At 37.4% G+C, this 16,103-nt stretch overlaps 1 protein-coding gene across 6 annotated transcripts in view; it reads left to right on the top strand.

The window, feature by feature from the left end:
• Positions 1–16,103, top strand: part of TRPM7 (transient receptor potential cation channel subfamily M member 7) — a 119,993-nt gene that overhangs the window by 53,621 nt on the left and 50,269 nt on the right. For 4 of the 6 annotated variants that reach the window (XM_028850914.2, XM_028850913.2, XM_077939402.1 and 1 more), the window contains exons 12-16: positions 2,766–2,900; positions 7,648–7,701; positions 12,739–12,879; positions 13,156–13,290; positions 14,166–14,446. In XM_028850914.2, the coding sequence (XP_028706747.2) occupies positions 2,766–2,900; positions 7,648–7,701; positions 12,739–12,879; positions 13,156–13,290; positions 14,166–14,446 (746 nt within the window). The remainder of the gene's footprint in view (positions 1–2,765; positions 2,901–7,647; positions 7,702–12,738; positions 12,880–13,155; positions 13,291–14,165; positions 14,447–16,103) is intronic. The other 2 variants (XM_077939403.1, XM_028850915.2) reach the window with 1 other exon arrangement.

Raw genomic sequence — 16,103 nt, 5'->3', positions numbered from 1 at the left:
TTGAAGTATTACCAGCCTTTACAGAGGATGAACTAGATCCTTTTTGTCCACATAGTAAATATAAACAGCAAATTGCAGAAAAGTATGCACAGTATGATCTTAATTGTGGCAAATTCTCCTTATGAATGTACAAACATTCATGCATATCTACATGTACTGTGTAGTAACAGTACCTTTCTAAAACTGTTAACATAGGATTCATCTTGGAGAGATGGGGGCTGGAGGAGAGAAAATTTTATTTTATACCATTTTGTAGTGTTTGATTTTTTTTTTTTAACCATGGAAGTGTATTTCCTATATAGCAATAAAAAAACAGTTTATTTAGTCACTTCTCCTCTTGCAGGACTACAGAGGAAAAAAATTAATGTTAATCATTTGTGGTGATGACTATAACCAACCTTATTTTTCCCTTGAATAATTTCACTGGATTTTGTTCTCCTCAGATGTAAAGGCTTGGATGAAGCATTTATCTTCTGTGTATATGTGGTTTGTCTGATGGATTTCTTCTGCATAATGTTACCTATTTGATTTTGTGCTTCTTGCTAAACTTAGAATTTGCAAAACAGTTACTTTTATTTTTTCTTCTTACTTGCCAGGAGTTCAGTATGCATTGAGTGATTGAGGAAATGCTCCTTACAAAGCAGACACTTTTTTTTTTAAATGGTCTCTTTTTTCCCCTCAGATATGAAAATTAAGTTTTTGTTCTAGGGCAGTGATTATAAACACAGATAGAATGTTCTTGTTTTAAAAACAATACTTTTGTTATATCTCCTTTTATTCTACTAAAGTGAAATGTCATAATTACATAAATTAAGAATATATGTATAATGCCCTAACTGTAATAAGACAGAAAAAATGATTTATAATAAAAAATAAATATTTCAGTATACAAATGTTCAAGATTGGCAATATAAAACACATACTAAGTCAGATGCCTGCAGTTATAATGAGTGTAAATGCTGCAGTTATACATACTAATACAAGTATGTTGTTGGTAACTTAAATATCCTGGGGAACAGATAAACATCCTTTGCAAGTGTAGGACAAAGAAAGATCAAGTGGGCACTAGAATAATGTTAGAATATTACTGTTAGAATAAGTAATAACATCAGGATTATTTGTATGTGATAAGAGAAAGAAGGAAATAATCTGAAGTAAAATAGTAGTAACATGCCATGATAAACTACAGCCTATTAATGTAGAGAAAACTAATAAGTATTATTTTCTTGAAAATCGGGCCTTATTTTTAAGCATGTGAAAATATTTTCCTTGTGGCAGAATTGAATATTGAAAAATGTCACAGAAAATATACCTTGTATCTTTAAATGCCATCATGTAAAAGGCATACATTTCATCAGTATATACTTAAAATAGGCCTAGGTGTGGTGGCTCATGCCTCTTAATTCCAGTACTGTGGGAGGCTGAGGTAGGAAGATCACTTGAGGCCAGGAGTTTGAGACCTGTCCCTATTTAAAAAAATAAAATAAAAAGAAAAAAGGCAGGTACAGGGGTGCACACCTGTAGTTCTTAGCTACGCGGGAGGCTGAGGTGGGAACATCCCTTGAACCCCTGAGTTTGAGGCTGCAGTGAGCTATGATTGTGCCACTGGGTGACAGAATGAGACCCCATCTGAAAAAATGGAAAGTATATACTGAAAATATCATGAAGACTATATCCTTGCTAGGTGATGTAAATTGAAGATAGATTGGAGAAAGAAATAGTAATACAAGTTCCTCTAGAGAAGTTGTGTAGTTGTGTGTTAAACCTCTGAAGATAGAATAAGATTGGAAAATAATGGGTTAAAAAACCAGTGGTTTTGTATTGATTTTTGCCACAAAGATGTTTTTAGTAATGTGGTACTAAATTTTTAAAAATACACAGAAATATACAAAATATTAAAAAATATACAGACTATATTAAAACAATATTAATAAAACTCAGTGAAATACCTACATTTTGTGTCTCTACTGATTTACCAGTATTTGATTTGAAAGTCTGTTGAAGTCTATAAAATAGGCTTTAATATATAAAGGACTGCTACAAATGCTGAATGATACAGATGTGTTATATTAAGCACAAATGACATAAGTTGTACTGCTGTCAAGTGATTTCTTTTCCCTAATGATGAATGATTTCTTTTAAAGTTCTGAAGAAAACTAAGTACAATCTTGCCTGACTTATCTGGTGGTTGTATTTTTGGAAAATTCATTGTAGAACAAAAACCATGATGAAATACTTAGTGTTCATTTGTAAGGCAGAATTACTGGTTTTTCACTCATGAACATCTAACAGGATAATAAAAAGTTGTGTGGGATGCGGGATAGTTTCTGAGTAGAATTGTCCAGCATATTGCTTGATTTCTGATGTCCCTTGACCCTACCCATTAAATGTTAGTAACAGCACTCAATTATTGAAATAATCCTTACCACAAAACCTTCCCTAAACACCGAGAGCATTGCTTTAAGGTATTCTTTCCCGAGATTTAATTGATGATGGATTCTGTTTTTTCCCCCATGTAACATTTATTCTCCTACAGAAGTAGTGTTTGTGGAATATTCTTTAAGAAATGTTGTTCTAGAGAGGTCTTTTAATCCATTCCCTCAACACCTAAAGTCTTACTAGCTTTTTACTGTGTTGCATCTTTCTAATTTTGTTCTAAAACTGTTGGGAACAAATTAAATATAAATCCTAAGGACTTAACATTTAAAAGTGTTTGTATAATTAGAATATGTGAACTATATACTTATTAAATTTGATACTCCTAGGTTGGATCCTTGGAACAAGCTATGCTTGATGCTCTTGTAATGGATAGAGTTGCATTTGTAAAACTTCTTATTGAAAATGGAGTAAGCATGCATAAATTCCTTACCATTCCAAGACTGGAAGAACTTTACAACACTGTAAGTCTACGTTAAAATTCTTTATTGACTACATTTTATCTTTTGGGAAATGTTACTTTACCTGAATATAGCTGTTCCTATTGATAAAACCCTTAATGTCTTCCTCGGTTATATGAAAAAATTATAGCCAGTCTTAGTATGGATTGGTTGTATTACAGTCTGAAACCCTTTCCTTGTTTTTAGAACCCATTTCCTGTCACCATACTCACATAGGGCTATTAAGCCTACCTCTCTTTCCTATCTGTCTCCCTTTCCCTCCCCTCACCCCTTTTTAAAACTATAGGATCAACTTCTTAATTATAGGGTGATTATGTTTCTTTTGACTCTGTTGTCTAATGGAGGAATTATGCATTGCTTTTTGCTCTTTTTTTACATTCATTGTTTGACCTCATGGTATACCCCTTTTAGCTTACATACTGTTTTCATTTTTTTGGTAAAGGACTCCTGAAAACTTATTATTCTTGTCACAAATACTTTCTCATTTTATTCCAAGTTTTTATTATCATTAGCATTGAAGATATACTACCCTTCTTAGTGGTTTTCTGATGAATATGAATTTACTACCCAAATCCTTAACTTGATTTTCAAAGATCTTCATATATTGCCCCAGCTACTTTTCTCACTTGGCCTTTTTATTGCTCCCCAAATCCTTGGGGAGAGGGGAACGGCGGCAATAAGATGGTAAATGTCTACCTACTATTTACTAAAAATAAAAACTTTTTTTTTTTTTTATTAGATGGAGTCTCGCTCTGTCGCCAGGCTGGAGTGCAGTGGCGCCATCTTGGCTCTCTGCAAACTCCACCTCCCTGTTTCAAGTGATTCTCCTGCCTCAGCCTCCCAAGTAGCTGGGACTACAGGCATGTGCCACCGCACCCAGCTAATTTTTGTATTTTTAGTACAGTCGACGTTTCACCATGTTGGCCAGGATGGTCTTGGTCTCTTGACCTCATAATCTGCCTGCCTCAGTCTCCCAAAGCGCTGGGATTACAGGCATGAGCCACAGCACCCAGCCAAAAATACAAACTTTTTTTAAAAAAGCATTTGCTGTTTTCACAGTGCTGGTCTGTTTTGCTTCCAACTAATAACCCGTTTATTGAAATGTTGTTCATTGCTCAGAACTTAGCTCAAATGCATGCCACTGGTTCCATGAAGCTTGATGGCATAGTTAAGTACAATTATTAGGTCTTTCCCTTTGGATTGTAAATTTCTTTAAAGTAGGTATTATATCTTATTTTCTCCCATTTTTTTCTTTTTTTGAGACAGAATCTCACTCTGTCGCCCAGGCTGGAGTGCAGTGGCACGATCTGGGCTCACTGCAACCTCTGCCTCCCAGGTTCAAGCAATTTTCCTGCCTCAGCCTCCTGAGTAGCTGAGATTACAGGTGTGCGCCACCATGCCCAGCTAATTTTTGTATTTTTAGTAGAAATGGGGTTTTACCATGTTGACCAGGCTGGTCTTGAACTCCCAGCTTCAGGTGATCTGCCTGCCTCAGCCTCCCAAAGTTCTGGGATTACAGGCATGAGCCACCAGGCCCAGCCTCCATTATTTTCTTTTAATAGTGCATAGCACATTTGCATTGAACTTTGTTGACATTTTACTGTCCCTAGTGGATAGATGTAAAAATTAAAAGGATTATTCATTGTGCTGTAGTAAGGTTTATCCCTGAAATATAAAGCAGTGTAAAATAATAAAAATAAACATTGATCCCATTAGCAAGGCAAGTAATTTTTAAATTATGTAACTCAAAGGTCTTAAGAAAATACTGTAGTTACTTTTAGCATCAATTATTGATGAAGTTTTAAAACATTTAAGGGCTTGCAACATGATAAAGTAGTGATTCTCAAACTTTTTAATTTCAGGGTTCCTTTACATTAAAATTATCAAGAACTTCAGAGAGCTTTTCTAAAGAGGTTTTGTTTATGTGTGTTGGTATTTTAGAATGTAAAAATGCGAGTTTTAAAAAATATTTGTTTTTATTAAAGTAGCAATTATGTTTACTTAAAATTTCTAACCTTATCCCATGTTAACATAAATATTTGTTATTTGTATTTCTTTTTTCTTAAATTAGCACCTTCTGCCTGATACGTTTTTATTTTTATTTTTTTTTTTGAGACGGAGTTTTGCTCTCGTCATCCAGGCTGGAGTGCAATGGCACAATCTCAGCTCACTGCAACCTCCACGTCCCAGATTCAAGTGATTCTCCTGCCTCAGCCTCCCAAGTAGCTAGGATTAGAGATGCCCACCACCACACCCGGCTAATTTTTGTGTTTTTAGTAGTGATGAGGTTTCATCATGTTGGCCAGGCTGGTCTTGAACTCCTGATCTAAGGTGATCCACCCGCCTCGACCTGCCAAAGTGCTGGGATTACAGGCATGAGCCACCGCGCCCAGCCTGCTATGTTTTTATTTTTAAAGAAAACAGAAAAATTGCTGAGGAGAGGAAAACATTTTTGCAAATGTCTTTAAAGTCTAGCCTTATAAAAGCAGCTGGATTCTCATATTTGCTTCTGAATTTAATCTCACAATATCACACATCAGAAAGCTTCTGGAAAACTTCACCAAACACGGAGAGAATAAGAATGAAACAACACAAATACAATTTTAATATGATTAGGAAAAAAGTCTTGATCTCATGGAACTCCCAAAGGAATCATGGGGGCCTCAGGTGTCCCCAGGTCACACTTTGAGAATTACTATGTTAAAGTACATTTATTATTTACTAACAGTTTATTTTTAATGGATAAACATTTAATAGAGTAGGATAAAATAGAATTAAAAAAATTCTAAGTGCCTTTGTATATGATTATATACCGTTGGAGAAAAATGCAGTGAAATTCCCCAATACTCCCAAAATATGGGATGCTTCTTACTAACTTAGAAGAAACTCTTATTTTAAAAAGTTAACCTGTGGGGGAGAATTGGCAGAGAGAACTTAGCCCCTGAGTGGATAGACTAAATAAATATTGTTGTTGTTTTTTTTAAAATTTTTTATTTTTTGGGGGATGGAGTTTCACTCTTGTTGCCCAGGCTGGAGCACAGTGGCGTGATCTCGGCTCACCACAACCTCCGCCTCCCGGGTTCAAGCAATTCTTCTGCCTCAGCCTCCCGAGTAGGTGGGATTACAGGCATGCGCCACCACACTGGGCTAATTTTGTGTTTTTTCAGTAGAGACGGGGTTTCTCCGTGTTGGTCAGGCTGGTCTCGAACTCCCAACCTCAGGTGATCCACCCGCCTCGGCCTCCCAAAGTGCTGAGATTACAGGCTTGAGCCACCGTGCCCGGCCCTAAATAAATATTGTAAAAAGAAGACAGAGCAAAGTAAAGTATAATTTATATGCAATGTCAATTGTAGTCATCTTAGATATTATATAGATTTTGAAAGCCAGGAATATAAAAGAAAATAACTTTTTCTCCAAAGAAATAATGGTAGATGGCCGGGTGCGGTAGCTCACGCCTGTAATCCCAGCACTTTGGGAGGCTGAGGCAGGAGACCATCCTGGCTAACACAGTGAAACCCTGTCTCTACTGAAAATACAAAAAAGTTAGCAGGGCATGGTAGCAGCGGGCACCTGTAGTCCCAGCTACTTGGGAGACTGAGGCAGGAGAATGGCGTGAACCCAGGAGGCGGAGCTTGCAGTGAGCCGAGATTGCACCTCTGCAGTCCAGCCTGGGCGACAGAGCGAGATTCCATCTCAAAAAAATAAAGAAATAATGGTAGGTGCACCCAGTTAAATTTTAAAACATTTTACAAAGTAGATGTGATCGAAATAAAAAAGTAGATTGAGTTGATTACTATAATAACTTATCATATAAAATATCAATACACGGGTGGCATTAAATCCCATTTGATAATTCTTTTAAACAATAGGATTTAAAGTATTTAGAAGTCTCTTGATTTGTGTCACCTGGAATTCATTGCATTAAATTTCAGACGGGTCAAATGACTACCTCAGGTCTTTTTGAGCCATTTACTTCCTTCTTGGTCGAGGAGAATAGATATTTGGCTATTTTTTCAAAATACAGACTGCCATCAAAATGAGATTACTAGAAAGGTGGAACTTGCGATTAGTCCACTCTAACATTATATATTAAGAGAAGTAAGATAATGGCAAAATTATGGCATATATAAATGTTAAATCAGGGATGTCCAATCTTTTGGCTTTCCTGAGCCACATTGGAAGAAGAATTGTCTTGGGCCATACATAAAATATACTAATGATAGCTGATGAGCTTAAAAAAAAAAAAATTGGAAAAAAACTCAATGTTTTAGGAAAGTTTACAAATTTGTGCTGGGCCGCATTCAAAGCCTTCTTGGGCTGTATGCAGCCCGTGGGCTACAGGTTGGACAAGCTTATGTTAAAAGACTTGTTACTCAAAATATTTAAAGTCTCAATATGACTTTATTAGTGATGGAACAGAGGAACAGACATTTTAACAAGAAGAAAGGTATTGTACAGCGCCATTATCAATGAAATAAATGTAAATTTAAATTTAAGGTACAGTTGTAAAGTTGCAGTGTTGACATGACTTTTATGAAACAAAAAAGAATATCATTTTAGTGATACTCTAAGATTATTTGTTTTTTGGCAGTAAACTTGACAATTCTTTGTTGTTCTACTTTATGAATAGAACTTAAGGAAATAACTCCAGAACAGTGTAATTTATATAAGGAGGTTCTCAAAAATCCTGTAAACTTTAAATTATTTTAGAAGAAAAATAATAGTTTGCTGTAACTTTTTCTCCCTAAAGAAACAAGGTCCAACTAATCCAATGCTGTTTCATCTTGTTCGAGACGTCAAACAGGTAAAAGATTATTTTTGCTTTTGAAAAATGTTATTTTAAAAAATCATTTATATTTCATCTTTTTTTTTTCAAAGTATTTGGAAATACCAATAAAATTAGTTTACAGAACAAGATAAAATATGGGCTGAATTTGTGGTAAGAGAGGAGTAAAGAGCATAATGTATCAGAAAACAAGAAAAAAAGAGAATTTATGAAATTAAGACCACTGCCAGGCATGGGAGGCTCAAACCTGTAATCCCAGCATTTCGGCAGGTTGAGACTGGTGGATTGCTTGAGCCCAGGAGTTCGAGACCAGCCTGGGCAGCATGCTGAAATCACATCTCTACAAAAAGTTAAAAAAATTACCTGGGCATGGTGGTGCACACCTGTAGTACCAGCTACTCGGGAGGCTGAGGTGGGAGGATCGCTTGAGGCCAGGAGGTGGAGGCTGCCATGAGCCATGATCTTGCCATTGCATTCCAGCCTGGGAACAGAGTGAGACTCTGTCTTAAAAAAAAAAAAAAAAAAAAAAAGCTATTGAGCTTCTGGTCATCCAAGATAGAATATGATGTATAAAGCTCATTGGTTCATAAAAGAAAGATTGTTGATAGAATGTATCTTTTTTCCTCTATCTTCAGCAGAAATTTGTTCCTTAGCAAATTGTCCGAATGTAAAGGATACTGAATAAGGAAATTGAGGACAGTGTCATGATCTTAATGGCAGACTTTGCCAGTAAAAATGCTGAAAAGCTCTCTCCCCTTAAAAAAAATTGCCAGTAGAAATACTGAAAAGCTCTCTCCCCTTAAAAAAAAAATGTAGTGTTTCTACTCAGCCATACAAAAGAATGAAATCATGTCCTTTGTGGCAATGTGAATGGAACTAGAGGTTCATTATCCTAAGTGAAATAACTTAGTCAAATACCACGTTTTCACTTATAAGTTGGAGCTAAACAATGGGTACCTGTGGACATAGAGTGGAATGATAGACACTGGAGACTTAACAAAAGGTGGGAGGTTGGGTTGGGGGGTGAGGGTTGAACAATTTACCTGTGGGTACACTATTCTCCATTCAGGTAATAGGTACACTGAAAGCCTAGTCTTCACCACTACATAACACATGCATGTAAGAAATCTATACTTGTAACCCTAAATATATATAAATCGCTTTAACATTTTTAAAAGTAAAACAAAATCTAGTATTGGTAGTGATGAATGTATAACACTCTCATGATCTCAGGCTGTTCTGTGGCCACTAAATTGATGTACCCTTATTCCTCTTCTCTCCTATCAGGATTGTTTGTGAACTAAAAGTTTTAAACATTTATCACCACTTTTATAGCCATTTATATTGGTGTTCAATACAGTTTTGTTTTCCTTGATAAAATAGTATTTATATTTATTTGGTTAAAATATCTTCTAAGTTTCTAAACTTAAATTTTGTTTAGAATTATTTATTTCAGCTTTTATTTGCTACTTAATATGAGTGCATTATTAAACACATCGAAGGCCAGGCCTGGTGGCTCATACCCGTAATACCAGCACTTTGGTAGTCTGAGGTGGGAGGATCGCCAGAGAGAAAGTGTTCGAGACCAGCCTGGGCAACAAAGCGAGACCTTGTCTCTACAAAAAAATTAAAAATTAGCCTGGCATGTTGTCACCTGCCTGTAAGTCCCAAATGATTGGTGGGGGTGTGGGGGGCACTGAGGGAGGATCACTTGAGCCCGCAGTGAGCTGTCATTGAGCCACTGTACTCCAGTCTGGGTACACATCAAGGCCCTGTCTTAAGAAAAAAGAATGACATTAGAAATGTCATTTTTAACAGCCTTGAGGATGTTTTTTAAAAATGTCATTTTCTGTTTTCATTTTCATTATATTGTAACTGATTTAATACTAAACTATCCCATAGGAAGAACCGAGACATTTTATATTAAAAAAATTTTTTTTTGGAAATGAAGTTTTGCCCTTTCTTGCCCAGGCTGGAGTACGGTGGCGCGATCTCGGCTCACTGCAACCTCCGTCTCCCGGGTTCAAGTGATTCTCCTGCCTCAGCCTCTTGAGTAGCTAGGATTGCAGGTGTCTGCCACCACGCCTGGCTGATTTTGTTTTTTTTGAGATGGAGTCTTGGTCTGTTGCCCAGGTTGGAGTGCAATGGCACGATCTTGGTTCACTGCACCCACTGCCTCTCAGGTTCAAGCAGTTCTCCTATCAGCCTCCCAAGTAGCTGGCACTACAGGTGCGTGCCACCACACCCGGCTTATTTATTTATTTATTATTGTTATTATTTTTTTTGTAGAGATGGGGTTTCATCATGTTGGCCAGGCTGGTCTCGAACCCCTGACCTCAGGTGATCCACCCACCTCGGCCTCCCAAACTGCTGGGATTACAGGTGTGAGCCATTACGCCCAGCCCACATGTGCTTTTCTTTATAGCTTTATTGAAATGTATTTCACAAATTACAAAATTCGTTCATTTAAAGTGTATATTGGCCAGGCGTGGTGGCTTGAGGTCAGGAGTTCAAGAACAGCCTAGCCAAAATAGTGAAACCTTGTCTCTACTAAAAATACAAAAATTAGCCAGGCGTGGTGGCATGTGCCTGTAGTCCCAGCTACTCAGGAGGCTGAGGCAGAAGAATTGCTTGAACCTGGGAAACGGAGGTTGCTGCAAGCTGAGATTGTGCCATTGCACTCCAGCCTGGACAACACAGCAAGATCCTTTGTCTCAAAAAAAAAAAAGCATACTTTTTTTACTTTATTCACAGAGTTGTGCAACCATTGCCACAGTCTAACTTTAGAGCATTTATAATACTTCGAAAGTTACCCTGTACCCTTTAGCGGTCACTCCTCATTTCTTCTCCTTCTCTACTCCCCACTTCCGTCCCCCTCCTAGGATAACTATTAATCTAATGATTTGCCTATTCTGGTCATTTCACATCAGTTTGATTTGGTCTTTTTAAATAATTAAAATTTCCTCTCCTTCCCCTAGAAATCTTAAGTAATGGGGGAGACCTTAAGACCATGTTTCTAAGAATTATGGTAGTCAAAATTTTGGAAACAAATCTGAGAATTTGTATACATTGTTGTTACATTGGTGGCTATGATAATAAGCCCTATTTTTTTATTTCTGTAAGTGATAAATCCTGAAGTAAAGGTAGTAATTGAATATTTTGATTCACATTGGTAAAGAGTTTTATGGCTTAGTATAGTTTGAGAACTTGATCGTCATGATATTTGATAGATAATTCACATTATTTTACCTAATTTAAATATTTCTTACTCAAGTGGGTTCATATAATGGCATTTGTCATTTTTAATAAATAATATTGACAAGTATCATAGGTGACATTCTCAATCAGAATATTTTGAGGCTGCTTGAGTTAAAACCAAAAATCATGTATTCAAGATGGAAATATGTATTTTGATTTATTTTCAAATTAGATATTTAAAGGATATAGCTATCTAGAAATTAGAAATTTCACAGATGAAAACAAGATTTTATTTATTTATTTATTTATTTATTTTTGAGACGGAGTTTCGCCTTTGTTGCCCATAGTAGAGTGCAATGATGCGATCTTGGCTCACTGCAGCCTTCGCATCCTGGGTTCAAGCAATTCTTCTGCTTCAGCCTCCTGAGTAGCTGGGATTACATGTGCCCTGCACCACACCTAGCTAATTTTTGTATTTTTAGTAGAGATGGGGATTCACCATGTTGGCCAGGATGATCTCAAACTCCTGACCTCAGGTGATCCACCCCCTCAGCCTCCCAAAGTGCTAGGATTACAGGCGTGAGCCACCGTGCCCAGTGAAACCAAGATAGTAAAAATACAGACATTTAAAAAAAAAAAAAAAAGTTCATGACATTATAATCAGGGAAATAAAAAAAATGGTAATGGTAGGAGGGCAGAATTAGTTAATAAATACAAATTATCTGATGATTAAATCCCTTTAAGATTATTTAATGAAATTAACCAGTTTTTAAATTTTTAAACAGGCCATCTTTCCAAACTCACAAATGGTGTATGTTTCAAAAGTGCATTTGTAAATTGCCATGGGAAAATGAAATCTTAGCTTTAAACAATGTTGCAAGTGATAGTTAATTCCTAGACAACACTATAAAAACCTATAATATCGCCAATATAATTTTGGTTAAAAAATATTTACATGTATTTCTGGGCCAGTCTGGAAACATAACACAGCATTATTTTTGCCAAAAAATGCAATTTTTTATGTATATCACAATGAAAATGGAATAGTTGGCCAATTAGCATTTCCATTGTCTCTTTTTTTTTTTTTTTTTTTTGAGACAGAGTCTTGCTCTTGTATTTTTCGTAGAGACCGGGTCTCTCCATGTTGGCCAGGCTGGTCTGGAACTCCCGACCTCAGGTGATCCGCCTGCCTCAGCCTCCCAAAGTGCTGGGATTATAGGCCTGAGCCACTGCACCCAGCCTCCATCTTATGTGTGAAGTATTGGGGCAATAGAGAGATGAAATTGTTATCTTCCTGCTTTAGGTCATACTCCTGTCTCAAGGCACACCTTTGAGACCTCAGAACTTCAGAATCCCGTATTTTTACAGAACAAATAGAGAAACAAACATCTCCTTCTGTAAAGATAGCTGCTGGCAACCCTGCTGCTGCTGCTGCTGCTTTTTTTGTTGTTTGTTTGAGACCAAGTCTTGCTCTGTCTCCCAGGCTGGAGTGCAGTGGCACAATATTGGCTCACTGCAACTTCCGCCTCCCGAGTTCAAGCGATTCTCCTGCCTCAGCCTCCTGAGTAGCTGGAACTGCAGACACGTGCTAGCTTGCCTGGCCAATGTTTTTGTAGTTTTAGTAGAGACGGGGTTTCATCATGTTGGTCAGGCTGATCTCGAACTCCTGACCTCAGGTAATTCACCCACCTTGGCCTCCCAGAGTGTTGGGATTACAGGCGTGAGCCACTGCACCTGGCCCTTGCTGCTTATACAAAGTAAACATTTGTCATTTTGCAGAGTAGGCCTGTTCCTAGGCAGGGCATGGCAATATTGAGAGATGCTATCTGATCTATTTAAAATATGTTTTGTTTCTAGGGAAATCTTCCTCCAGGATATAAGATCACTCTAATTGATATAGGACTTGTTATTGAATATCTCATGGGAGGAACCTACAGATGCACCTATACTAGGAAACGTTTTCGATTAATATATAATAGTCTTGGTGGAAATAATCGGGTATGTAAAATTTGGGGGGAAATCCATATATGTGCTTTAACATTAAATGCACTTTAAATGTTAAGAATTAACATTAGAATGGAGAAAGTAACACTGTCATAAAATTGAAGATTTTCAACTAAGAGTAATTAGAAATATTTTGTCATGAAAATCCTAAACCAGTCATATTTTGTTTATACACAAACACATTTGCACACGTATATAAATTGATTCTTGAATTTTTATAACATGTCAGCATGTTTAAATCTGTAAAAGCTAATAAGAGCTCATTTTCAGAGGTCTGGCCGAAATACCTCCAGCAGCACTCCTCAGTTGCGAAAGAGTCATGAATCTTTTGGCAATAGGGCAGATAAAAAGGAAAAAATGAGGCATAACCATTTCATTAAGACAGCACAGCCCTACCGACCAAAGGTAAATTTATTTAAATATTATTCTTTCTGGGTTTTTATTTTCTTCTTTCTAAATTACTTAGTATTATTAAACAAAAAAACCTAATTGGATTTAGTAAGAATTACCTTTCATTTTTGGGTATGTCTTAGCATTGTCATTTTCTCATACACAGAGATATTAATTATAAGTTAATGATTCTGTTACTTTTTTTTTTTTTTTTTTGAGATGGAGTCTTGCTCTGTCACCAGGCTGGAGTGCCTTGGTTCAATCTTGGCTCACTGCAACCTCCGCCTCCCGAGTTCAAGTGATTCTCCTGCCTCAGCTTTCCAAGTAGCTGGCACTACAAGCACCCGCCACCACACCGGCTAATTTTTTGTATTTTTGGTAGAGATGGGGTTTCACCATGTTGGCCAGGATGGTCTCGACCTCTTGACCTTGTGATCCACCCGCCTCAGCCTCCCAAAGTGCTAGGATTACAGGCATGAGCCACTGCACCCAGCCTACATTTTCATATTTAGCTATGATGATAACCAAATTAAAATGTTTTAATAAATGGTTACCTGACTCCTTTCATTCCAGTTATACTTGATTAAGAACATGTATGACAAAAATGTTATCTAACCCTTTATTAAAATTATGTTCTATTAGAATATTAGTTGAAATATTTAGGCCCTTAAATTTTGGGAAATGTTTATTGCAAAGACATTTCTGTTAAAATAACATTTTCATAAAATGAATTATGAGCTATAATAAAAATCCAGTTTATAAAATTTATGCTATTATGTGCAGTTTTATGGAGCTGAATAATGTAAAGGATATTTTACTAAAATTTTCAGTGACATAAATTTCATATGGCCTTATTATAATGATCTTTATAACTTTATTTTCCCTGGAAGATTGATACAGTTGTGGAAGAAGGAAAGAAGAAAAGAACCAAAGATGAAATTGTAGACATTGATGATCCAGAAACCAAGCGCTTTCCTTATCCACTTAATGAACTTTTAATTTGGGCTTGCCTTATGAAGAGGCAGGTCATGGCCCGTTTTTTATGGCAACATGGTGAAGAATCAATGGCTAAAGCATTAGTTGCCTGTAAGATCTATCGTTCAATGGCATATGAAGCAAAGCAGAGTGACCTGGTAGATGATACTTCAGAAGAACTGAAACAGTATTCCAAGTAAGTGATATTTTATTATTTGAAAACTTTTTTTTTTTTTTTTGAGACGGAGTCTCGCTCTGTTGCCCAGGCTGGAGTGCAGTGGCCGGATCTCCCGTCACTGCAAGCTCCGCCTCCCGGGTTTACGCCATTCTCCTGCCTCAGCCTCCCGAGTAGCTGGGACTACAGGCACCCGCCACCTCGCCCGGCTAGTTTTTTGTATTTTTTAGTAGAGACGGGGTTTCACCATGTTCGCCAGGATGGTCTTGATCTCCTGACCTCGTGATCTGCCCATCTTGGCCTCCCAAAGTGCTGGGATTACAGGCTTGAGCCACCGCGCCCAGCCTATTTGAAAACATTTTAAAAATTCAAAGTAGATATTGTTTGAGTGGCTGTTACAGTGCCACGTACTTAACGGTGATGTATTTATATGTATAATCTTACTGGTACAATTGACAGAAAATTATTGAAGTGTATATATTTTTTAATTCAGAAAGAAACTTTCTGCCTCTATGAAAAAGAGGTTATTATATTTACAACCCAAGAATTAAATATTTCAGCAAGAAAGAAGAAATGCAGCTTGGGCAACATAGGCAGACCCCGTCTCTACATGAAATTTAAAAATTAGCTGGGTGTGGTGGCACTTGTCTGTGGTCCCAGCTACTCAGGAGGCTGAGGATCACTTGAGCCTGGGAGATTGAGACTGCAGTGAGCTGTGATCATGCCACTGCACTCCAGCCTGGGTGACAGGGTAGACCCTATCTCAAAAGAAAGAAGAAATGCCAGAAGTCATTTTAATTTTTGCAAATAGTAGCAATTGGATTAGAAAGTTCCATTTGAATTGGTAAGGAAAGGGCGGAAGTGAGGTTGGAGCTGTGTTATAAGAAAATAGACTGAATTCAACTGGGAGGCACTTCAGAAGCTAGAAGTACATACATAGAATAACGACATAGTTCATAAAAATTTACAGTTTACTTGGCGGGGGGCAGTATTGAAATATTAAACTGGAAATGTAGTTTGTAGAAGTTTTCTAATATATACTAAGACCTCCCGCTTCCCAAGTGGGGTCGTTAGAGGACAGTGACCAACTGTTACTGAAAATAACTCTTAACAGGGATCCTATGGTTACTTAGTGGAACTTCAAAATTCAGATGTTTCTCATAATTAGGTTAGTCCCTAGTCACATTGTTCTTCCTCTTTACCAGGTACCAACTGTTTTCTGTGTTTGAAATACTGCATAAACTTTTTTTTTTTTTTTTTTTTTTGAGACGGAGTCTCACGCTGTCGCCCAGGCCCAGGCTGGAGTGCAGTGCCGCGATCTCGGCTCACTGCAAGCTCCGCCTCCCGGGTTCCCGCCATTCTCCTGCCTCAGCCTCCTGAGTAGCTGGGACTACAGGCGCCCGCCACCGCGCCCGGCTAATTTTTTGTATTTTTAGTAGAGACGGGGTTTCACTGTGGTCTCGATCTCCTGACCTTGTGATCCGCCCGCCTCGGCCTCCCAAAGTGCTGGGATTACAGGCTTGAGCCACCGCGCCCGGCCTGCATAAACTTTTTTGAACAGAGCATTGTAGCATTGTCAGTTTTGATTGCCTTCGAGATTATAGTTTGATTTCTAGGACTGGGAGAAAGTGCTCTGGATTCACCTTTTCAGTCTTGTACATAATGCGACATATTTTAA

This window comes from Macaca mulatta, chromosome 7 (genome assembly GCF_049350105.2).
Source record: "Macaca mulatta isolate MMU2019108-1 chromosome 7, T2T-MMU8v2.0, whole genome shotgun sequence".
In the NCBI taxonomy this organism is placed as follows: Eukaryota; Metazoa; Chordata; class Mammalia; order Primates; family Cercopithecidae; genus Macaca; species Macaca mulatta.
This window is presented reverse-complemented; position numbering and strand designations above follow the sequence as displayed.